Here is a 27206-nt window from a genome sequence, read left to right on the forward strand (position 1 = left end):
AAAATATCAAAATTATAATATACTTAATTGTTTTTAAAAGCTATGGAATTGACCAAATTAACTTATGATTTTTTGTTAGCCTTCTAATTTATAAAATTGACCTGGTACGAAGCGAACTAGAGCTATAATATTTTAATAATATTTCAAATTAAAAAAATTAATGAAATGTACCTCCTTCATATGCTAAAAATAGACCAATTTTAAAACGGCGTGATTAGTAAAGTGAGAGGGATAGAAACAAAAATTGAATGGAATATCTTTACTGATATTTTAGACTTACCTTTAGAGAGGAAAAAATCATATTTAAAATTTGTCTAATTTTAAGGCCTCAAAATAGGATAACTGGTCTATTTGTAAGGGCTTCTTTCCAGCAATGGGCTCATAAATTAAGAACTTGCTACAGCTTCTTTCCAGTAATGGGCTCATATTCCGGCCCACTATTGGGAATGAGGCGGTGGCTTAAATGGATCTGCTAAGAGGGCCTATTTTCTAGATTTGTACTAATTAATACGTCCATTAACATCGAGATTTAAGTTTGCTTTCTTTAGGTTGTTTCATCTCAAATTTTATTTTCACGTTGAAATGGTTTTGTAAATCATATTTTGTCGCAATCATGTAGTCCAAAAAATTAGAGTCTAAAAGGTTCCAAATTAAGTTGTGATTTATGGTTTAACTGTTATTCTTTTATAATTGATTGAATTTTGGTATTTCTAAAGATATACATTTAGGGAAAAAATAGCAATTTACTCAAACAATATCTTTTAGAATGTCGTGTAATAATTTTTTTAATCAAAATCTAGCAACACGTGCGATTTAATGAGATGAAATAAACTTCATTTAGTATAGTGGTACCCCATGTGTCTGTAGTTGCTCTGACAAGAGAGGTGTTGGGATAGTTGAGGAAAATATGAGTATCAAACTGACTAGTGTTATAAAAGCTGATAACTGAAATATCTCTATCAAAATCTACAAAGTAAAATGACTTTTACCTCACTTATCCGGCTTCTCTGTTCTATCCCCCGTAATTACTCGAATTCCTTATCTATTGTTTAAAGAGGTGACTCAAACATTAGCCTATTAGTTAGACTAATAGGGGAAACATCTTACTAATTGAGTTGCGCGTGGTAACTTAATGTTTATAACAAAAAACAAATAGATCCGACCGGGGGACCTATTTGCCCCATGAACGTTAGGGATCTATTTGTTTTTCGGTGTATATGTTAGAGTTATTTTTTCACTACATAACCTATATATTATAAATTAAACATAATTATTGAAATTCACAACCTATTTGCATTTATATTGAACTTTTTTACACTAATTCTAAAATATACTTATTCTTAAATTTTCTAAATAATAAAAAAAGTGATAATCAGTTGTTATGATCATTGGTTTCTTTATTGAATTCATCTAAGTTATTCCTCAACTGTTTTTCCTAAATAATAAAGAAAGTGATAATCAGTTTTTATGATCATTGGTTTCTTTATTGAATTCATCAAGTTATTCCTCAACTGTTTTTCTGATAGGATTGATAATCCTATCGAGGAGATTAGAGCACCGAGTTGTGGAAGTATGTGATGAAAAACAGAAAAATAAACCTAGCAGCAACTAGGTCAAGCCTTGGGGTTTCGAGAACTGAATTTTGTTTCATATTTCTCGATGTCTTTGACCTCTAATGGATCCCAGTATTTATAGGATCCGGACCCTGCTTGATTCGACTCTACGATTCGGGAAAGAATCAAGAAGAAAACTCGAAAAGATTTATATAAATCCTATTCTAAAAAAACGTTCAATAAAAAAGGAAAACATATCTAAAGTAAAAGATAATCATAAAGATTTGGTACTTAAAACTATAATCTTTGTATCTTGCTCGGCAAGTCTTCTTCCTCTTGGATCGAGCGGAGGCCACGACCGCTTGGGCTCGGTCGCGGGGCTCAATTGTCTCAGCTGTTGGGTTGCTCTTCTCGGTTGTTATTCGTGGCTCGCGTGATGCCGCTGTTGGAGGCGTATCGGAGTCCCTATCAACTCCCCCCGTTAAAATTTACCTTGTCCTCAAGGTGAGAACCAAGGATGACAGGCACTACGTCAACAATATGCACTAAATAATCACCACTAAAAGTATAGTGATGCTCTACCTTTCTAGTAAGCAAGGTGAATGCCAGAAGGACTTCAAATGGTAGACCGAATGCAGCTAATGATGGTTCATCCACAAATAACACATCCAAAGCAAATTGTGGCAGCTTCACTGTTGGAACTAGGATATACCATGTTTTATCCACAACACATTGGTACGAGGAACTTAAAGGCACAGGATTGTTGTAGCAAAAACCAGCATCAGGATTGTATGGTTGAATATATGCCTTCGACGCTGGCGGTCCCTCTGCATTTAAAACGAACTTAAAGGAATTTAAGTCACCTCTAACCAGCATACATAAGCACATAGCAACATCCTTTGACTCATCCTGCATGGATACATCACAATCAGAAGAAGCCAAGTTAAAAAACAAGGAAATCACAACCCCTGATAACTTAGTCATGGATCCCTTCCTCCGATGAATCAGGCAGAAATTCCTTAAGTCTGATAAACTCTCATCATCTTCAACAAAACGAGACACCTTCATCACTTTCGTAGATATACTCTTTTTATGACCAGAAACCAGCCTTAAGGAGGCAAATTCCATGTCGCGTTCTCTGCAGGAATTTGCAGTCATTGCAATAAAGGCAGGTCCGGGATCAGAAATCCTCCAAGAGTTCTTATTCTTGCTCAATTCATAGTAGTTGTGATGATCACCAACTTCAAATTCAACCACAGTAATCCCAGCTACAAAATTGGAAGCCGCAATTTGGGCTACATGAACTTTCACATGACCTCTCAACATCTTCCCTCTAACACAACGATTGCTGCAGAAGTTCCAAATGTACCTCTGAATCTCAACTTGATCACGTGTACCCCCTAGGCTAGTCATTGGTTGGATCAGCAAACACCAAAAATGGGCATGGCTAAAAAGAAGCTTAGTTTCAAAGAGGTCATAAGTCAAGGCTCTGCTGGGAAATGGATTGTCCGGTGGTATTGTGCGAGAATCACCGAGTAGATTAAGGAAGCTCGTTGCATCATCCGAAACCCTTCGAATATGTAGGGCCTCACTCTGCAAGATACCACAATGAGAAGCACTCACACACGAGAACAAAAGATTGACGATGCTCACATACATGCCCGTGAGTTTCTTACTTCGAATCGGCCTGAACTTCTCCAAGGTTGAAAAACTCTCACCAGATTCAACAATACTAGACACCTTCCTCTTCAGCTCAATCGACTGATGCCTGATGTGACCCGAAAGAGCTTCGAAATAGGTGAATTTCTTGCTGCTTTCGCAAGACCAAGTTTTCTCAAGAACAACATCTATGGGATCAAAAGTCACCATAACTTTTGCTAGATTTCCACACAGATTGAATATAATGCTTTTCCCACCAAAATAAGTGACCAAGAAAACAATTCGAAGAGAATACAATTTTTGTGGTCGAACAGCTGACTCCAAGCGGCCTTGCCGAGTAATTGCTGCCCCAATAATATCCAGAACAAGTCGACTAACCGTCACTCTAACACGTGGAACACCCAAAGCAAAGAACAACAGGTAAAAAAGATCAACCATATTATAGCATGAGGCAGTGAGGATCTGTTCGCCAACTCGCAGAGGCTCCACAATTGAAAATAATGCAATATATCCACATATTTGGTCACGATTAATGAACATCTGATCAACATCTAAACGTCTCACAACTATGCGTGGAGGGATCGAGCGGCCATCGGATACAAGTGCTTGTACCATTGTGAACCAGTCCCGATTTTCAATACTAAGCAAACTATGATGCTCTAGGCAAGACTTCAGTCTATGCAAAGTACTATGAAGCTTTAAGCAAGACATCATCTCATCAATAAATAATGGTGTCGGAGGTGCTGCATATTTTGGATCTTGAATATATTGTTCAGATCTAATGGAAAGAGAACCATCATTATTTTCATTGTCTACCTCGCAATTTTGGAGTCGCAATTCAGTCTTGACGCCCGAAAATTCTACTTCGGTGTATGAATTTGAACTATCCCATGCGAAGGAACGAATCAACCTCATTTATTTCCATCATTGGCTGCCCACAATCAACTACAATATTAATAACAGTGTCTCCATTTTCTTCACCATCCGTGCTATTTGTTCCAAAATTCTCATCACCAATAATCGTTTCAAAACCAAGTTCATTAATAGCACTATTATTGGTCGATCTCGTATTCACGATCATATTCTCATCACAAACAATTGAGTTGGAACTACTCACATTAGCAAAAATATTGCTAGAAATTGCATTTAAAGGGTGAGCACCAACTTGACTGACATCACTTACTTGTGTGACCTCCTCTTGTCGCTGCAGTGGCTGCTGATCGGGCTCTCGATCTGCGACTGGGCACACCGTAGTGCTGTTGGGCTTCCGCTGGTCTCGAACGGTACACCTCGTCCCCATAAACTGTCTAGGTGAGGCGGTCACCTCGCTGGGTTTGTAAAATTCAGGGTCGAACCGTTGTTCCACGGCCAACAAGAAATCATCCCAACTCTTTCCTTTGTTAGTTTCCACCCAATATTCCTGTTAGAAGATACACGAAGATACCCGAAGATTACACGGAATCAAGGAATTAATGCGGGAATATATTATGCCACAAATATATCCTAGCCATTATTGTAAATTAGTTTTTCCTTATTTGTAGAGTTTGTAGCCTATTTAACTATGTATTCTCTATGTCAATAATACAATGAAATATACACCAAACTCCCTTACCACCCGGCTGAACATGGCATCAGAGCCAAAGCGATCGTGGCTCAGAAAAGTATCATCATAGCCAATACCTTTTCTCGACCCTTTTTCTGACCAAAATCACAAACAGAACCTACACCAAAATGTCAGACAATACCGACGATACAAAGGATACGAAGGGGGCAGAAACAAGCCTCAGGAACAGCAAAAGCATCACAATACCGTTCAAACTGGATGGTAGAAACTACCCACTCTGGGCTCGGCTGATCAAAGTGAAGATTGGAGGCAGGGGTGCCTACGGACACATCAAAAATGATCCCCCAGAACCGGGGAGCAAAGGATACGACGAATGGGAAGAGAATGATCTCGTGGTATTCTCATGGATCGTCGACAATATTGAGAACGACATCATCGCGGATTTCGCCCATCACCAGACCTCGAAGGCCCTGTGGGACAATCTCGCGGTGACATTCGAAATCAAGGCCGATCGATACCTCATTTACGACCTGGAGGAAAAGGCAATCAGTATCAAACAAGGCAATATGGATCTCGAAACCTACTACAGAAAGATTCACGGTTTATGGATCAATATAGACAGGAGTCAGAAACAACCGATCAGCTGATGTGATAAAGGGATCGACCAGTTCCGGAATTACTCCAATTCCAAACGGCTCATCAAATTCTTAACCGGATTGAACCAAGAATATGACTCAATCCGGAGAGAGATTCTGAAGGAAGAGCCTGTGCCATCAGTGGAGGCGGCGTATGGGTGGGTGAAGACGGAGGCAGCTCGACGTCGTATCATGCCACCGGCGTCGTCCTCACCCACCGACGAAGCCAACGGTGGAACCGAATCATCATTTGGCGGAGGAATCGGGCAAGGATTTGTCGTGCAGAACCAACGGCCACCACAGAGGAACCACGCACCACCGCCGCGCCCCGTAGCCACCAGCCGGCCGGGAAACAGAGTCGATACATCAAAATTATGGTGCTCTCACTGCGGCAAACAGAAACACACTTGGGAGAACTGTTTCAAGCGGGTTGGTTACCCGGATTGGTGGGAGGAACGACAGAAATCGAGAAATCCCGCTCAAGCCCAGGCGAAAATTGCAATCGGCGTGAACGAAGAAGGAACTCAGAGGAGAGGGGAGGCTGGAAATCATGGGGATTCAACCCAACCTGGACCAGGGATGCGACGGGAGTCTCCGTCGGCCGGCGGCAACGTGAGGGGCGCCGGCAACCTTGCGGAGTGGACCGAAACGGGGGGCGGCGCAAATGGAGGAGGTAAAGGGTTTGGATATAATCCAAACCCTAACTCTATTTTCGTTAATTTATGTTCTCCCCCCATGAAGTTTAGAAAATGTGATAATAGACCCCATGAGCCCCTAAATTTTCGAAAATTTAGAAAAGTACCCCCAGCCATGAAGAAATTCGAAAACTGCCCCAATTTTATATCCAAAAACCCATTTACACTCCTACGAGACTCTTCCGCTGCATTTCATGTTTATACCGATAGTAAATCAAAGGGTTGGATATTTGATTGTGGGGCGACCGACACGATGACTCCGGATAGAAATGATTTTGTTACTTTTAGTGAAGACACTGATAGATCATATATTCGAACTGCAAATGGGGAATTAATTACTGTTGTGGGTTCGGGTACAATTGAAATATCACCTACACTCCGACTTAAGAACTGTCTTTATGTCCCTACACTGTCTCAGAGATTAATGTCTATAAGCCATGTGACGAAGGAGTTGAATTGCACACTCCTAATGCACCCTGATTTTTGTATTCTGCAGGATATCCAGACGAGGAGGATTCTTGGGCGTGGCACTGAGAAGCAAGGGCTCTATTACGTGAATGAGATAGCTCAAACTGGAAGTGCGATGCTGGCTCACGGATCCACAAAACAGGAAACTTGGCTCTGGCACCGAAGACTAGGACACCCATCTCCTGGTTACTTTAAACTGCTTTACCCGAACCTTTCTATTACTTCTGATTTTACTTGTGAAACTTGTGTTTTGGCCAAGAGCCACAGACAGACTTTTAAACCTACAAACACTCGTATGCAATCTATGTTTTCTCTAGTACATTCTGATGTGTGGGGCCCCGCGCCTCTTGTTGGTGGTAATGGTTTTAGATACTTTGTGATTTTTGTGGATGATTGTACTAGGATGACGTGGATTTATTTTTTGAAACACAAGTCAGATGTCTTTGCTAGATTTGTCTCTTTCTTTAAACTTATCCAGACACAGTTTCATACCACTATACAAACCCTTAGATCAGATAACGGGAGGGAATTTGTTAACACTGATATGGCCCAATTTTGCAATGATAAGGGGATAGTTCACCAGACTTCTTGTGCCTATACACCTGAACAAAATGGGGTAGCGGAAAGAAAGAATAGGGTAATCCTAGAAATGACTCGAGCCCTTATGATTGAATCCAAAGTTCCCAAACATTTCTGGCCCGAAGCCGTCGCTACATCCATATATCTCATCAACCGTCTCCCATCCAAAACCTTGAATATGAAAACTCCTCTTGATATCTTATCCAAACAAGCCCGAATTCCAGAATACCTCAGCCTTTCCCCAAAAATCTTCGGTTGCACTGTTTACACTCACGTCCCTAAACATGAAAGAACGAAATTTTCTCCGTGTGCAATAAAGTGTGTCTTTGTGGGATATGGAGTGAACCAAAAGGGGTACAGGTGCTATGATCCCAACACCCGAAAAATCACTACCACTATGAATTGTAATTTTTTGGAAACAGAATTCTTCTACCACACCCACCTTAGTAGTCAGGGGGAGAGTGATCCAGATAGAACTACAGACTATCTAAGTTGGGTTGTGCCAGTTCCAAGTTTCCCGGTTGAGGAACCAACAGATCCAGCTGTCACTTCTGCCGAGAAAGTCTCACCACAAGAGTCCTCTCAACCCCCCAGCAATCCTTCTCTGACGGTATCCGAGGTAATATCTGACCCAAGTATAGTTGAGAATCCAGTTACCTCTGACTCTGCTGAAACAGAAACTCAAGACAACACAGTTGATGGAGACACAGGGAGATATGTACTCCCGCATCGAAGTACCAGGGGAATACCACCAAAACGATACTCCCCAGAGAAGATCGGAAGAAAGAGCCGATATGCTGTAGCAAACTTCGTCCAAGGAAATCTGACCAAAATGGCTCGAGCGTTTGAGGCAGCACTATATGAAGAAGAAGAAATTCCACAGACGGCCGAAGAAGCAATGAAGCATGATCGATGGAAGGAAGCAATGATAGTTGAGATGAAGGCGCTGATGAAGAACAATACTTGGGTACGGAGCGAGCTACCCAAAGGAGTAAGGAAAGTTGGATGCCGATGGGTATTCACGATAAAGAGGAAACCGGATGGCACAATAGACAGGTATAAAGCTCGTCTCGTAGCCAAGGGGTACACCCAAACTTACGGTGTGGATTATGATGAGACCTTCTCACCAGTGGCAAAAATCAACACTGTCAGAGTACTGTTCTCGGTTGCTGCAAATAAGGAATGGCCACTTCATCAGTTTGATGTGACCAATGCATTTCTACACGGAGAGTTACCAAAACCAGTGTACATGGAGCCTCCACCAGGTTTTTCTAATGATTTTTTGGATGGGGAAGTATGCCAGCTAAAGAAGACATTGTATGGGCTGAAGCAATCTCCAAGAGCATGGTTTGGAAGATTTACGGAAGTCATGAAGAAATACGGCTATGAGCAGAGCAACTCAGACCATACGCTATTCATCAAGAAAAAGGGCTGCAAAATCACCTGCTTTATTATATACGTGGACGATATGATTATTACCGGTGATGATGAGGAAGAAATAGCCGAGCTAAGGAAGAATCTATTCCGTGAGGTTGAGATGAAAGATCTTGGCCTTCTTAAATATTTCTTGGGGATTGAAGTGCTAAGGTCAAAGAAGGGGATCTTCATAAATCAGAAGAAGTATATACTTGATCTTTTGGCAGAAGTTGGGATGCTCGACTGCAAACCCGTGGACACCCCGATGGTGCAAAATCACGGACTACAGATAAGGGAAGGGGCGAAACTGACCGACAGGGGGAGATACCAAAGATTAGTGGGTAAGCTTATTTATTTGTCCCACACTAGACCGGATATTGCTTATGCAGTAGGAGTAGTGAGTCAATTCATGCATGCACCACAAGAAGAACATTGGGAAGCAGTCTTGAGGATTGTTCGATACTTGAAGGGAACTACAGATCATGGACTGATATTCGAGAAACACGGACACATGGAGATACATGGCTTCACTGATGCGGATTGGGCAGGAAACCCAAATGACAGAAAGTCTACTGCGGGGTATTTTACCTTTGTAGGGGGAAATCTAGTAACATGGAGAAGTAAGAAGCAGAAAGTGGTAGCTTTATCCAGCGCAGAGGCAGAATTCAGAGGGATCAAGAGTGGATTGACAGAGATACTATGGCTACGGAAACTGATGACGGAATTGGATCTTCGGCCGACTCTCCCGTGTAGATTGTTTTGTGATAATAAGGCGGCCATAAGTATTTCTGGAAATCCGGTACAGCATGATAGAACCAAACATGTGGAGGTGGATAGACACTTTATCAAGGAAAATATTGAAGCTAAGGTGGTAGAAATGCCGTATGTCAAGTCTGAAGATCAACTGGCAGATATCCTGACAAAGGCAGTGAACTCGAAGTCGTTTAGGGAAGTACTTGGCAAGCTAAGTATTGGAAACCCCACTACCTCGCTTGAGGGGGAGTGTTAGAAGATACACGAAGATACCCGAAGATTACACGGAATCAAGGAATTAATGCGGGAATATATTATGCCACAAATATATCCTAGCCATTATTGTAAATTAGTTTTTCCTTATTTGTAGAGTTTGTAGCCTATTTAACTATGTATTCTCTATGTCAATAATACAATGAAATATACACCAAACTCCCTTACCACCCGGCTGAACAATTCCCTCCAATCCGATGCTGGGTGATCGAATAAATATTGTGTAAGATAAAGACGATCATCTAGCGGTGTGTAGTGGTGGTTATAGTACGTCTGGATCTTACGGATCCAATCTGAGGCATTCTCTCCGTCGAAACGTGGTGGCTCGAGGCGGAGTCGTGGTACGGCCCAGGGTTTGATACCCAGCGGTGGGGTTGTGACCGACGGCGGAAGAGACCAGCCCTGCTGAGGTGTCATCACCGGCTGCTGGTCCGGCGGCTCCTTCGGTCTCTGATGCGGAGGTGAGCGCTCGGCAAGGCTGCCCGGAGCCTCCTCGATCAGCGTTTGCTGCTCGAAATTTTCTGCCAAGCTTGACTTTGAGCCTTGATCATTCGTTTTAATTTCAAGAGCATATCATCGATAGTTGGGTGGTGCTCTTGTGATTCCTTGAGAAAAGACATGATATTTTGAGAAGGATAGGTTTACGCGTGTGAATTAAGCTGTTCAAGCAACAAAAACTTGGGTTTCAAGAAAAAACCCTAGGCAAGCGTGAATTTGAGAGAGCTGTGGAGAGATGGTGTGTGGTGGGAGAAGAGTAAATCAATGGAAGCACCAATTGATAGGATTGATAATCCTATCGAGGAGATTAGAGCACCGAGTTGTGGAAGTATGTGATGAAAAACAGAAAAATAAACCTAGCAGCAACTAGGTCAAGCCTTGGGGTTTCGAGAACTGAATTTTATTTCATATTTCTCGATGTCTTTGACCTCTAATGGATCCTAGTATTTATAGGATCCGGACCCTGCTTGATTCGACTCTACGATTCGGGAAAGAATCAAGAAGAAAACCCGAAAAGATTTATATAAATCCTATTCTAAAAAAACGTTCAATAAAAAAGGAAAACATATCTAAAGTAAAAGATAATCATAAAGATTTGGTACTTAAAACTATAATCTTTGTATCTTGCTCGGCAAGTCTTCTTCCTCTTGGATCGAGCGGAGGCCACGACCGCTTGGGCTCGGTCGCAGGGCTCAATTGTCTCAGCGGTTAGGCTGCTCTTCTCGGTTTTTATTCGTGGCTCGCGTGATGCTGCTGTTGGAGGCGTATCGGAGTCCCTATCATTTTCCTACATGTACAAGTATAGTCTCTATTATTTCATGTATTTGTGAGCGACTTTGTCATGTAATGGTGCTCTAGCTTCGCCCATATACCTCCAACCGTGGTTTTTTTTTCAAAATCTCCCTCGAGACGTTATCTCCGAGGCACAAGACTTGTGCTATGAGACTTTTCAAACATTTCCATCTTCTTTGCCATGACCTTCCAATCATCATCCGTGCATCCTCCGACGGCTTTGACTTGATCGCATCAGCCTCCCCTCCTGTTGCTGCTCGATTTGTAAGAATATTTATATTCTTATGTGACATATGTGTCTATCGGTTTAATTATAAGGATAAAGTTTATATTAAAAGATAAGGATTCTAATATTAAAGACGATACCGTGATGGATTGATTTCGGTTAAAGAATTAGAATCGGGTGTATTGATAACCCTCCTCTCTTGCCTTATAAGTTTAATATATAGTATATATATGTATCTGTGCGTGCGTATACATGTAAAGCAGTACATATATGTATATTAAAAATATATATATTAGTAATGAATTATATATGCATGTATATAGGTGCCGAGAATTGAAGTGAAATGACGGCAGTTGCATATGGATTAGAAGGTATAACTTCTATTATAATATAATAGCAATATGCGTCATTTTTTGTTTTTTATTTTTTATTTTTTCTTTATCTAATCGACGCATCTCTTTGACTAAGGAATCGGTTGATTCATTTTGGAGTTAAAAGCTAATCGTCACCTACCTTCATGAACAGACTCCTTAATCTATAAAAGGCCACAAGCATGCGAATGAAAAGGATCATCAGATAGAATAGTTTGCATGTTCTCGGCAAGATACATGTATATATATTTACGGTATTTATATACATAAATTAAAGTTTAAATTCTTTATCTATTAAAAGAATCAGTATAGGCTTGAGGTCAAAGAGGTGATAACATCAATTATGGAGGATTCAGTCAAAGTTAGGACGAACATCAATTGGTAGATTTCAACCTCTACATCAAATAAAGAAAGCATGGATGGAGGTTGATGAATTTATCTCCACTTTATAGTGTAAATGTTGTGGTTGAATTAATTCAAATCTAGAATAATATTTCATTGTCAAAATCATAAAAGTATTGAGATATAGCTTACAGTTGGTATCAGAGCCAATCTATATTTGGTTAATTCACCCTTTATGTGATTTCAAAATCGAAATTTGAATGGTCTTGGATTTTTCGATTTTGGTTAATATGCTTCCGCTTGTGGGTTGGGTAATTGTTTTATGAAATGTTAAAACAATATATAGATATTCTACTCATTAAAAATTTCAATTATTAAATAATATATAACTTGTTTATCACCAAAGTGGTCTGGTTATATTGCATTTATTTATTGAAAATGATAAATGTTAATTAATTGATCATGATTATAGAGATGCTATAAATGACATAAAAGTTTGATTGATCAATTATTTTATTATCTATATACTGGGAGATCACCCAAAGGTAGATCATTGTATATAGTTAATAGATACGAAGTGGATTAATCATTTATTCATGTGTCATTTAGTATGTACACCCAAAGGCAACATGCTTATTTGATATATGTTTAATTTGATTAATTGTTAAAGTATATATTTAGCATCGCTGAAAGTACATGTGCTTAAAGTATTACCCAAAGGTTACTTGAATGCATGTTATTTAAAGTTTATTACTGTTTTATGAATCTGTGTTAAAGAATTCAAGCATGTATAGAAAAGCATGTATAAATGTTGCGGCTCTATAAAATTTGTATGCATATGCTAACTCTGTCGTTAAATTAATGGGTAAAATTATGGAGAATGGTCCAAATAGATCCGGTTTACGCTGGGTGTAAAGATATTGGACCTTGTCATACTAACGAAAGAGGAATCCTCAGCCATCATAGATGTCACTCTGTAACTAAAAATCTCAATTTGAGACTTGAGAGTGATCAAACAGGTTGAGCCTTATGAGAATGACGATGGCAGAATATTTGTCATCTTTGCCCATGACAGAAAAAGCAAGGGAATTTATTAAGAAGGTTAAAGAGTGTTCATGATCGGGTTTGACTGATAAGTCAAATGTAGAAGCATAATGAATGGGCTTACTACAAAGAAATTTGATTGGTCTCAGCCGATTCACGATCATGTGATAAACATGTCTAACTTGACTGACAGAAAAGTTAACGACCTTGAGAATGGAGGTTCATGAGCAATTGTCGGCCAAATTTATCATAAACTCCCTGCATGTTGAATTTAGCCAGTTCCAGATGAACTATAACACCGTTAAAGATAAATGAGACGTTTAAAGAATTAAAGGCTATGTTGGATTAAAAGGAAGGGAGATTAAAGAAGATAAATTATCAAGTTGCGAATCTCATTAGTCTTAGAGGTGTAGGCACCAGTAAAGGAAAACTAAGAAAGTAGGACAAAAGGAAGGATAAATCTTTTCTGAAGGTTCGGAAAAGCATATCCATAAGGAGAATGAAGTGTTTCATTTGCAAGCACATATAACACTTCAGGAAAGATTGTCCTAAAAGGAAGGCTTGGTTCGATAAGAAAGTTGAACATAATGGTTTTGTTTACTTTAAATTAAATCTTATCCAAGAGCCTAATAATACCTAGTGGTTAGTTTTTTTGGTGTTACAATACATATGTCTCGTGTTAAACATGGATTCAGTTCGATCCAATCTACAAAAGGATTTGAACAATAATTGTTCATAAGAAACATGGTAAAGGCATTTAACGAAGGCATTGGGACTTACAGATTGATCTTAGACATCGGATGCCATGTAGATCTTAACGGTTATCTCTATGTGCCTGATTGTGCTATAAATATTGTTTCTGTAAGTGGATTGGATAACAAGTTTTAATATCAAAATTGGATATGGTGTATCCACATCGTACCGAAATGATTACTATTATGGTAATGGTACATTATTTGATTCACTTAATAGATACAATTTTGATGCAAAGTTTTCTGAATCCTTATTTAATATGGAAAGTCGAGGCGTTAAGCGTTGTTCGTCAAGTAAAAGTTTGGCGTTCTTGTGGCATTAACGAGTAGGTCATATTTCTAAAGAAATGATTATGAGGTTGGTAAAGTATGAAAGTCTTCCTCAAAATTGGAATTTAGTGTCCTAAATATGTGTGTAGATTGCATTAAAGGGAATCAAACTAAACACATTATAAAGAAATCAGCCACGAGAAGCAGTCAGCTTATCAAGTTAGTACATACTGATATATGTGGTCCTTTTGATACTCCTTCTTTGGTTGATAAGAATTACTTTATCATCTTTATTGACGATTACTCATATTATGGAATAAGTATCTATTGCATAAAAGATCCAAGCCAGTGAATGTCCTAAAGGTATTCATTGACGAGGTGGATGGTAGTTAGATAGAAAAGTTAAAGTTGTGAGATCGGATAAAGTTGATGAGTTTATCTAAAATTTAATTAGACTAGACAAAGTCTACTCAAAGTAGAGGTGTTTGTGCACAATGTACAATGCCCGATACTCCAAAACGGAAAGGTGGAATCGTTCTTTAAGGGAAATGGTTAGATAGATTTATATCATGTTGTTATACGTTACCCTATTTCATGTGGATTATATATAACATTATTTATGCTTGAAAACCCCAAATATGAATATGCCTTAAGCTAGGTTTCCTTACCGTCCACAGTTCAAAATGATTTATAGGAACTGTCTTACTAGGAACCTGATTAAGCATATAGAAATATTTTGAGTTAGATCACAAGGATTGTTGAATTTGTCTCATAAAAGATATATCAATATAATTTGGACAGATATAGAATGGAAAATTGCTATATAAAAATAGCTCCAATTCATAAGGGAGACAAGTTCAGGTAATATGAAATGTCCTAAAACTGAATTGAAGCGTAAGGAAATGGAAAGAATTCCATATGCATCAGTGGTTGGACATGTAGGCGACCGGATAACACCTTTATTGTTAGTGTGTTGGTCAATATTAAAGTAATCCCAGAATGGATCACTGGAAAGCTGCAATGAAAGTCCTCAGGTACTTGCAAGACACCAAAGAGTGCATGCTTATGTAAAGGGGATCCGATGACATAAAAGTTATTGGATATTCAGATTCAGACTATGTTGGATGCGTCAATGGTAGAAAATTGACGTTTGGCTATTTGTTCCTTTAAGTCGTGGGAGCAATATTATGAAAGAGTGAAAAATAGTTTGTCATTGCTATTTCCACTATAAAAGTTGAATATTGGCATGCTTTGAGGCCAAAGTTCATGAAAAGTGATTGCGAAATTTAATATCAGGATTTGGGATTGTTAACATTATAGCCAAGTCGCTGAAAATTTATGGCATAATTTCGCAGATATCTTCTTCACAAAGAAAGAGAAATACATGAAAGTTGATAAACATATGAAATTTAAGTACCTGTCTGCAAAGGAAGAAGTACAAAAACATAAAGTGTTCATTGAACATGTAAGGACAAATATAATTGAAGCAGATATGTTAGATAATGGATTATCACCCAAATGTTTATTGGCCATGAAAAACATATGGGTGTTATAGAAAAAGCCTTGCTATGCAATTATATTATGCTCATAAGGTGTAAGACACTTGGAATTCAATTAAAGTTGTGTTTCTGTTTATTAAATATGTTATCATTATAGTATGTATACATTATGGTTTTAGATAACATATGATATATTGAGAATAAAGGATCATCTCAATGAAAGGACAATATAAAGTTAAAATTAGTTTGTGATACATGGAAGGGATCATGTCGCTTAATGATGTGTGACCGCCATGATTGGATTAGTTCTAATTTTATATGTTATTTAAAAGATTTATGAACTTGATATAAAAGTGCACTTTATGGAAATTGAACCATCATGTCAACAGAAAGGTCAAGTGGGAGAATGTAAGAATATTTATATTCTTATGTGACCTATGTGTCTATCGGTTTAATTATAAGGATCAAGTTTATATTAAATGATAAGGATTCTAATATTAAAGACGATACCGTGATGGATTGGTTTCGGTTAAAGAATTAGAATCGGATGTATTGATAACCCTCGTCTCTTGCCTTATAAGTTTAATATATAGTATATATATGTATCTGTGCATATACATGTAAAGCAGTACATATATGTATATTAAAAATGTATATATTAGTAATGAACTATAGGACTGTGATCAATATCAAACCACTCATAAACCTTAAACGTCGAACAACATCATTATATGATAACCTGGAGTTCATTATAATGAACTAATAACAAGCTTATAATGAACTTCAGATTTCTAAACTATGCATTATGTTAAATCTCAGAATTCCCTATAATGAACTATAAATAAAGTTGTAATGAACTCCGCGTTATTATATAATGATATGTTTGGCGTTTAGTGTTTTAAACTAGTTTGGTATATAATACAACCCATGAATTATATGTGTATGTATATAGGTGCCGAGAATTAAAGTGAAATGACGGCAGTTGCATATGGATTAGAAGTTATAACTTCTATTATAATATAATAGCAATATGCGTCATTTTTTGTTTTTTATTTTTTCTATATCTAATCGACGCATCTCTTTGACTAAGGAATCGGTTGATTCATTTTGGAGTTAAAAGCTAATCGTCACCTACCTTCATGAACAGACTCCTTAATCTATAAAAGGCCACAAGCATGCGAATGAAAAGGATCATCAAATAGAATACTTTGCATGTTCTCGGCAAGGTACATGTTACGGTATTTATATACATATAAATTAAAGTTTAGATTCTTTATCCATTAAAAGAATCAGTAAATGCTTGAGGTCAAAGAGGGGATAACATCAATTATGGAGGATCCAGTCAAAGTTAGGACGAACATCAATTGGTGGATTTCAACCTCTACATCAAAATGAAGAAAGAGCATGGATGGAGGTTGGTGGTTTTATCCCCACTTTATAGTATAAATATTGTGGTTGAATTAATTCAAATATAGACATAGATTTCATTATCGAGATCATTAAAGCATTGAGATGTGGCTTACACGATTTTCTGGTGTTAACCCCGTGAGATGGATTTTGGATATTCAAGAATAATTTGACTATCAATTGTTCTCTGTTGTCGATCGTCTATTTTTTTTGTGAGGTTATTTTTTGACCATCCAGCATCTGTATGGCTCCACGAATATCGACGCACGAATCCTAATTTCTCATGGCAAGAACTTCTGGATGTTGTTTATCATAACTTTGATGAAGATTTCATTTACTTCGCTGAGACGAATAAACTCCTCAACAAAATAATGGAGGCAGTTGCATATTTAGCAAAAAAAGAGGTCATGGCTAAAAAGGGGGCCACATCTGATTCTATCGTCGAGACTGTTGCAAAAAATGACGATGAGTCAACAACAAATGTCAAGTCTGATCCCGTCATCGAAGAGACGAAAAAAGATGATGATGAATCGCCTCAAGCGCTAGATGAGGCAAAGGCTTTGGTGGAAACCAAATTTCCTCCACAATCTCATAGCCCAAAAATCAATGTTGTCGTTATTGGGTATGTCGCTGAAGTTGCTGAAGAGATCTCATGCTGAAGAGATCTCATGCCCGAAGACGGTTTCTCCATCATTTGTTGGGGTCCCAAGCGATACGATTTTATTTGGAAACGAAGATCTAAACAAAGACAACGAGATGGAAGATCATTTATTTGACTTCTAACTGTGGGGGAGTTGATAGAGACCTGATATTTTATTTTATCCCGGAAGGGAGCTGATAATCTCTCCCTATAATTAGTTAGCTTATTTTATATTTTATTATTTAGTTGTTATGATTTGATTTGACTTCCCTAGTCTTAAGGATTTTATTTGCTTTCTTAGTTTATAGAAAATCTTTTTGTACCACACATATTATAAATACGTGTGAAGTCTTTAATTATTATTAAGCATGATGAAAAATTAAATTATTAATCTCAATCTCATTCTCTCAATCGCGTGAAACGCCTCCACCAGCACTTCAACTAGGGTTGTTCTCCTTTCTCTATCTACAAATCCACTCAAATAATTCCTCCATAGGTAAAACCCTATCACAATCCCAGTGCTTTTTTTTCTCACCTTGATGTGCCAAAGTCGGGAAATTGTTTCGCCCCATGAATCTCTCAGTTCTAATATGGACACCATCATTGCGATCTTCTTCTTTCCGCCGATACACAAGAGCTGGCTCACACAAAGCCGTTATAACCACATAACTTCTCTTATTTAGCTCAAACCCGAGAGCTGCAAGTTCCTCAGCTGAGGAAAGAGTCCAATTTTTGCTAATAAGTTGCTGATATTGTTTGTTGATTAATTCAACCACTATATTACCACTTTCGTATTTATAAACAAATATCATCACATCCATTAAAAAATATCATTATGACTATATACTACATACTACGTCCCGTCAAAAATAGAAACTTCTGAAATGACACGTATTTTTAATGCATAATTGATAAATCAAGAAAGAAAGAGATCACTAACAAAAAATGATTGGACAAAGTATACTAATGGAGAATATATCTCACTTCATTAGAAAGAACTTTTTTCCCTCAAATAGAAAATGCATAATTTTGAAAAATGGGTCAAATTATAAAAATAGTTGTTATTTTTAAAAGTTGGAGATAATAATATTTAAGTATAAAATCTTATTGCTATATTTGATCGAATTGTAAATAATTATTGCTACTACTACATTTTATCGAATTGGTAATAATTTGCGAAGTAAAGATGAATATCTTCATATCAAGTGTCATACACAAAATATCATCACAATGATTAATGCATATTCTATTCTACCGCGTTGACAAAATTATCCTTGTAATAATATTATACATTAGATACAATAGTAGTAGTATAATATAAAGTATATAATACGTATGCAATAGTGACCATTCATTTTTGGATCATATTGATAAGTCTTGTTTTTGCAGTTGGGGAGGCTCATCTCATACCAGGACGGCTCTGTATAGATATCTATGAATCTACTCCGTATTAATCAAGTTTTAGTATTTTTGTTAATGTGTCTGACATGATTAGATAATAATTTCATAATTAATTAAAAATTAATTATACTAATGATATAAACTTTTTAAATATTTCTTAATACTAGTACTATTTTATGTCCCCAATTCAAATTGTCAACTTTCATTTATTTATAAGAGTGAACTGCATAAATAGTATCTGATATTTCACTTTCGCACATAAATGGTACATGATCTTTATTTTATATCGTTTTTGGTACCCATGACAAAATAACATTGGGTACCTAACATGTGATTTTTTTTTATTATGAAGGACATTTTTAGAAATTTCAATTAAATAGTAAAAAAATGTGATTTTTTTTCCTTTCTTATTTCTTTTTTTCTTCTTTAGTTTCTTCTTCTTTATTTTTTCTTCATTTTCTTCTTTCTTTTTAGTATTTTATCTTCCTTTCTTCTTTCTTTTTTCTCCTTAGTTTATGTTTCCTCTTTTTTCTTTTCTCTTCTTTCTTTTTAGTGTTTTATACATACATCTTATTGTATTCATAATAGAAATTAAGAACAAAACACCTAATTAAATTAATTATTTAAAGTAATTAAATCAATTGAATATTTTTATTAAATTATGTTATACTCATTTTAGGGTTGAAACACCTAACTAAAAATATTCAACTCTTTATATCATTACGAATACAATTCACAATTTTAAATTTTTATTAAAACTATATTGATTAGTTATTAATTTAATATAAATAATAAAAATAATTGTTATTATTATATAATATTATATGATTCATAATTTAAATAATTATTTATTAATTACTACTAGTTTTTATATTATAACAATAATATTATTATAATAAAAAATATAATTATAATTATATTTAAGTATATTTGAATGATATTAAAAAAGTAATTAATTATTAATTTATAATATTAAAATATTAATATTAATTAATAATAATAGTATAAAAAGTGAGGAGAATGAAAGAAGAAATTATAATATCACTTTTGTACTAGTTTTGTTTATGCCCAAAATATCCTCTATGATATAAATGGAAAAATACATTTATTTAAAGGCATTTTTTGGTGAAAAATCTTATCAGTATTAAAAATGTGATTAATAGATACCAAAAATGATATAAAATAAATATCAGACCTTATTTATGTGCGAAAGTGAAAGATTAGGTCCTGTTTATGCACTTCAGTCTATTTATAAAACAGTCCTAATTTAAACGTTTTCTATGTGGTTCGATGGTGATAAAGTAGAAGAGGATTTTTTCCGACAAAAAAGAAATAGGAATATGATAACCTAACCCCCAAATCATTTTCATAATTTTCATTAGTAAAATAGCACCTCTCTCTAGTTTGATAATTTATCTCTCATGGCGCCCCTCCAAATCCTCTGCCTCCTCCTTGTTTGTCTCCCGCTGTGCCTCTCCGCCTCCATCCACGACCTCCTTAAATCCATGGGCCTGCCGCCGGGCCTCTTCCCCAAGGACGTCAAGTCCTACACCTTCTCGGCGTCTGGCCTCCTCCAAGTCTACCTCGACGGCCCTTGTCTCACCAGATTCGACACCATGGCTTTATACGAGAGTGAGCTGCGCGCTAATCTCACCCACGGCAGCCTCACCGGCGTCCAAGGCCTCTCACAGGAAGAGCTCTTTCTCTGGCTCCCTGTCAAGGACATAATCGTGAATGACCCAACCTCCGGCTTAATCCTCTTCGATATCGGACTTGCTCACAAGCAGCTCTCCCTCTCTCTCTTCGAGGATCCGCCCGATTGCTCCACCAAGGGTCAGTTTCCTCGATTTGATTTTCAATTTTGGGGTTTTGGTGGTGAGAATTATTTTAGTGGAATCTCAGTTTAGACGACGTCGTTTGAGTGTCTCATTTAATTTGAACATAGAAGGATTGCCGGCTTTTTTGAAAAAGAGAAGATTTTTAAATAAATTAAGTTGAACCAAATGCACAAAAATGAGCTGTAGACACTGATTCTGCTTTGGAGCTTGAAATACTGTGATTTTAGTTTATTTTTTATTTTCTGTCTTTCTTGAATCTCTTTTTCTGTGTAATTAGACGCAATTTCTATGTAGCTCCTGTGAACTCTGTTACGTACTTTGACTATGGAGATGTGTGTACGTGTCCCTTGTTTGTTGGCTAATGGAAAAGTTGAACTTATCCTAATCTACTGATTTTGTTTTCAAACTTTTTTTTGGGTTTTGTTGTTTTACACTTTTGAAATGGATCCATGATTCTAATTGTAATGTGGTTTGGGGCGAATGCAGGTAAATTGAAGGAGCTGAGAGGAAAAGAGAAGGGCTTTGTGTAGCTCAAGTATTAAGTAATAAATCAAGAAAATTTGCCACTTTTCTTTTTGTTTAATTAGTAGTGTTTTCACTAAGTATAGAGTTAATTAGTGTGTGTTAATAGTAGTAGTACTGTAAAAATTTGGGAAACAGACAACCTGAGGAATTTTGAGAGAACAAATTGTCTTCTTGCTTTTGTTCTTTCCTTGTTGTTTGCCTTAATCTTGTGGGTTAGATTACATAACTCCAAAGCAAAGCATCCACTTAATATTTTAATCTTTTCTTGCTCTCATACGTTATGTAATTACAGCATTATTATCTTAAAATTTGCACTGCATTTTAGATTAAGTTGGATGGGTTGAAGATTTGTCATTTATTTACAAATGTATGGTGAGATGAATGTTGCATCAACGTATAACCTAATCTAGGTGAAAGAATTTATTTATAATTTTTTAGGAACATTACAAGTGATCTTGAAAAACATAAAAAAAAAATATAGGGTGGGTAATTTTTTACACCCGACAAGACAAAAACATAAAATATCCTAGAATTATCCGACGTGACTATTAAGTGGATCGTTGAAGATTTATTTCATTTTTGGATTTATTTTTTCTTTTGCCCAGTTTTCAGCCATTGCAATCCATCTTCCTCTAATTTAAACCGTTGCAGCGGCCCCCAAAATTGAATGGAGTGATAATATGACATGGGTAAGATATGAGTATGGGTTACCAATACTCTATAAATCCATTTCCCTCATACCCAATCCATTTTTTTACACTTCATCCATCTCAAAATAGATGAAATATTATTCTATACTCTATCCGTTCTATAGAAATATGTCATATTTCATTTTCATGTTGTCCCATATAAATAGTTCATATCCATTTATGGCAATATTTTTTTCCTTCTCTTTTAACGAGCTCTACCATCCATTACACAATTTCAACTAATTTTTTTTCTTCTCTCTTACTTTATAAATTACACATTAAAACTCGTGTCAACCCTAAATGACATATTTTTATAGGAAGAATGGAGTATGTTAAGTGGAGAATATATTTTTATATATTAATGTGAGAAAAAAAATGAAAAAGAAAATGTGATATTTTTTTGGGGATAAACTAAAAAGAAAAGTGTGACATATACCTTGGGACTGAGACACGAAGAAAGTATCAATCATCTTCTAAATATATATATCGAGAATACAAGTAAATAAAATTTGCATAAAATAATTGTGTGGGTACATCACCAATTCACCATCAAACCGTTAATTTGGCCATCAGTCTGCATCACAAGTACTTCATCAAGAAAATACTATTCAAACACATTAGTTGAATTAAAGAATCTATTAACAGAATAGCTCTTTAAGAACACCTAATGCGTACTCAACTAAAGCATGTGTATGTCTAATGCCATTAATTAGATTTTACATCCCTAATCTGCAATCTCCAGTTCACAAATTTTGTTCAATAATCTGGTTTGTATCTTTGACTCAAACTTGTGTATGTCTAATTCCATTAATTAGATTTTATATCCTACAAGTTTTAAGTTGCTGTTTGTAAAACTCTACATTACAAAAAAAGAAAGAGTGGACAAAAGTGGAAAATATGTTGGTAGAAGTACTTTATGGTGCAAAATGAAAGATTCTTATAAACTTGGAAGTTTATCAAATGCAATGTATCATGTAGATGAAAATTCATAGCGGAAGGCACCTTGATTTTGTTTAGACAAAATCATTGCTCTCTTCCTCCTTCGTCTATAAAATTAAACAAAATCATTGTGCTCTCCCTCCTTCCTCTATAAATCCACTATGAACCTTAATCAATTACTCTACTTATATATTAGCTTTTCAATTTTTTAATCTACCTACTTCTTTTGCTTATTTTCTACTGTTTTATTTATCATTATTAATAACAAATCTTCTTGATCATTCCATTTATTTTAGAAGAGCTATCAAATAATCATTATAAATCTTCAAAAATTATTCAAACTAAAATATATTCAGAGCATAAGTTGATCTGACATATACAGATAGATATACTTACAATAGTTCATTCATATTGCATATTGTTACACTCTGACCATTGCACTTATAAAAGTATTGACGACTGGACTTATAAAATGAAATTTTACATTTGGAATATGATTTTTTATCCTTCTAAATTTGAATTCTTTGTAACTACTTTAGAAGATTTGTTGGATAATTGGGATAAATATGCTACTACATGATATAGAGGTTTGAATTTAGTTTCAAATTTATTGTCGTAATCATTTATATATATTGAAATGAATTTGGGGTGATATTAATCTGGGCCCAGGCCCACAATTGTAAAACCCTATTTCCCCAATCCGCAGATTCATCTTCCTATTTCTCCTCCGCCGCTCCACCTTTCTCACACACACACACATCATTCTGCGAAAATGGGTCGTGTAATCCGGGCACAGCGTAAGGGTGCGGGTTCGGTGTTCAAGTCCCACACCCACCACCGCAAGGGTCCGGCCCGATTCCGCTCCCTCGACTTCGGCGAGCGCAACGGCTACCTCAAGGGAGTCGTCACCGAGATCATCCACGACCCCGGCCGCGGTGCGCCCCTCGCCCGCGTCACCTTCCGCCACCCCTTCCGATTCCAGCACCAGAAGGAGCTATTCGTCGCAGCTGAGGGTATGTACACTGGCCAGTTCGTCTACTGCGGAAAGAAGGCTAACCTCGTCGTCGGAAACGTTTTGCCCCTCAGATCCGTTCCCGAGGGAGCTGTCATCTGCAACGTCGAGCACCATGTCGGTGACCGTGGTGTTTTCGCTAGGGCTTCTGGTGACTACGCTATCGTCATCTCGCACAATCCCGATAATGGAACCTCTAGGTATAATTATTGATGTGCTCGTATTAACTAGTAATTTAATTGTGATGCTTATTAACAATTTCATGAATCGGTCGATCCTTTGGGGAGAGTGAGGTGATTCGCAACACATGACTTATTCCACGTATTCTCTGAGTTATATGTTTGGCCATTTAATGCTTAATTTGCTCCATATTAGTTCGACTGTTCTGCTCTATTTAATAACTGACTAGCTGCGCGTCATCTGATTGTCAAATATGTATCAGCATTTTCTGTTGAAGGCATAACCTTTGTGTCCCTTCACAATCCCAATTAGAATCTAATTACGATTAGTGCACTGGTGTTTGCCTCTCCCCTGATGAAAATCCTGAGACGCATGTATTCGTACATAAATTTTAGGCCTCAATTTGAGATATTCTGGTTTTCAGATTAAGGGTCTGTTTGATACATAAGGAAAGCCAAGAAATGTTGTTTTTAACTTCACTTTACTGTCTTATTATCTCTGAGTTTAAGTATCAAATGGACCCCAAAGGTTTACAGATATATAAGCTTTTGATTGGTATGCTTATAGTACATTTTATGCATCCTGACATTTGGTATGTTTTTACTTGTGATGTATCCTAACAATTTTAAAACTTTAGTTAATGTTTGAGGACAGTAGCCATATGTGTTTTCTTGGTGTCATGTTAGAATAAATTGCATGGTATAGTTTTGTTTTTGCTACTACGATATGGCATGCTAGTACTATAATTTATATTTTGATTCTACAGATGTATCATGTTGTTGGTATGTCTTTTGGATTGTTAGCTTGACAGGCTTTGGTGTATTATGTTGTTAATATGTCTTTTGGATTGTTAGCTTGACAAGCTTTGGTGTATTATGTTGTTAATATGTCTTTTGGATTGTTAGCTTGACAAGCTTTACTTTGGGTGCAGAATTAAGCTCCCATCCGGAGCCAAAAAGATTGTTCCGAGTGGCTGCCGTGCAATGATTGGTCAGGTTGCTGGAGGAGGGCGTACTGAGAAGCCCATGTTGAAGGCAGGAAATGCGTATCACAAGTTCAGGGTGAAGAGAAACTCATGGCCCAAGGTCCGTGGTGTTGCCATGAACCCAGTGGAGCATCCCCATGGTGGTGGTAACCATCAACATATTGGTCATGCCAGTACTGTGCGTCGTGATGCACCACCTGGACAGAAGGTCGGTCTTATTGCAGCCAGGAGGACTGGTCGGCTCCGTGGTCAAGCTGCTGCTACAGCTGCTAAGGCTGACAAGGCTTAAGCTAGTGTTTTTGGATGAGTTGCTTAATTATCTTACGACATATCATGGTTATAGATTTAGTAGTTTTTGTGGGATTAAGAATACTGGAGTATAATATTCTGTTCTTGTTTTTTTGTGGGACTATGAAGATTGTTACTTTTTGTGATGCCATTTTGATTCCTATGTTACAGTCTTTACTCTGGAGCGTGTAAGTAACCTGCTTTAATTGTTAGTTTGTTCCTACTACTATGTGCTGAAGTTTGTGTAGACTTCAAGAGTAGATGGGTATTGGAGTATTTGTGCGAGTATTCATACTTGTGCTATTGTTCCTCGAGTACATGCTGATTGGTTGAGGGGCTTCAATAATACTTTGCTTGTTTAATTTTTGTAGTAGCAGCAGCAATTTTGAGTGTTTTTACTGCAAAAGTCGCAAAGAGTTGCCCAATTTGCACGTTCCAAATCAGATGCTTGTAATATCAGAAGACAGACTTAAGGCCACAGAGAGAAGTAATGCATGCGATTTACTTTCTCTGTGCAAACGCTTAGAAAATACTATCAGTCTGGAGTCCGGTATATTCCTTCATTCACCACATTCCACTAAATTAGTATATTCATATTTAGCTATGAAATTAATATTCTAGTATTGTTTTTTAAAAATACAAACTCTCACACTTTTTGTCAATTTCTTATAAATAAAAATATTTCATTATAGAAAATTTTTAAACATTAAATTATCTTTACACGTCATTTTATTTACAACTTATATTATTAACACACTACTAATAATGTGACTCCACAACTCACACTACACTTACACTTTTTCACTGTCCTTTTTCATTTTTCTATTTCTTATTTTTATTTATTTTATATTAAAACTTATGTCATTCAAAGGTTTTCTATATTTGAAAAACGGAAGGAGTATATAAAAAATGAGATTAATATTTCATTAAATTTTTTCTTCAACAAAGTGAGATTGGTTTGTGCTCTTGTTTTTCCAGCCTTCCCTTTAATCTACCTCAATCTAAGCCTCCTCCCGCCGAACCCTCTACAAATATATTCGTCCGTGGTAAATATCTCTCTCTCAATCACACCATAAATTAGTTTTCACACCACTGTTAACAGTGTTCCCTGTTTTGGCCTGATTGAGTTACACTTTTTTCCCATCACTTCGCTCGGAATATAATATACTTTGATTCTGAAATTCGTTTCTCATAGTTTTTAATACTATATTGGTTATATTCGTATTGTTTGGGCGTGACGTGTTTAATATAGCAGTAGTGCTAACCTTGGCCTATGTTGGTATTCAAGCTACAATCTTTGCCTTTCATTTGATTGTCTTCTGCAAAAGGAGAGAACAAAAAAAACAATTCTAACTATGTGTGCTTATTTGTATATGTGTAAAAACTTCTCGTTTTGGATGATTTAGAAAAGAAGTTAAGTGAATGGGAACCTTTTTTTTAATATTCTATGAAAGTGAAACACACTAATGATAATGCCGTGTTTAACGCCAATGGTTAAACACGCCATTAACATTCGTGTATTTCCGTTTCAAAGAATATAAAAAGAAAAGCTAAAATCACCCAAAATGAGAAATTTGCCAAATGTTCATAAATTTTGCTGACTTGTGATATTATTATTATTTTTGTGGAGTTATAGGAAACATATTATACTAGCATCTTTGACACGCTCCGTTTTAGAGGATGGTGCTGCTTGCTTTATGCTAATTCTATTCTTTGCTTTTTTTATATTGATCGTCATTACAGCCAAACCTTCACTGTGATGACAATATTTGAGGCTACACACAACTGATTTGTGTGACTTGTGAGCTTTAGATCATATAATAGAATGGTGGATTGTCGCTTTACCAAAGAAATATGATGGAAGTTGAATGCAATTTAAGATCGTTTTGCATGCTATGCTTACCTTCTAGCTT

At 36.6% G+C, this 27206-nt stretch overlaps 2 protein-coding genes across 2 annotated transcripts; both read left to right on the plus strand.

The window, feature by feature from the left end:
* Positions 1-20138: 20138 nt before the first annotated feature.
* Positions 20139-21383, plus strand: LOC121802150. The gene is made up of 2 exons (XM_042201734.1): positions 20139-20670; positions 21162-21383. The coding sequence occupies exons 1-2, from the start codon at positions 20259-20261 to the stop codon at positions 21203-21205; spliced, it is 456 nt and encodes a 151-aa protein (XP_042057668.1). The 5' UTR covers positions 20139-20258; the 3' UTR covers positions 21206-21383.
* A 2136-nt stretch (positions 21384-23519) lies between these two features.
* Positions 23520-25470, plus strand: LOC121802910 (60S ribosomal protein L8). The gene is made up of 2 exons (XM_042202602.1): positions 23520-24040; positions 24952-25470. The coding sequence occupies exons 1-2, from the start codon at positions 23601-23603 to the stop codon at positions 25292-25294; spliced, it is 783 nt and encodes a 260-aa protein (XP_042058536.1). The 5' UTR covers positions 23520-23600; the 3' UTR covers positions 25295-25470.
* Positions 25471-27206: the final 1736 nt, after the last annotated feature.

The sequence above is a fragment of the Salvia splendens genome, chromosome 5 (assembly GCF_004379255.2).
Source record: "Salvia splendens isolate huo1 chromosome 5, SspV2, whole genome shotgun sequence".
Taxonomy (NCBI): Eukaryota; Viridiplantae; Streptophyta; class Magnoliopsida; order Lamiales; family Lamiaceae; genus Salvia; species Salvia splendens.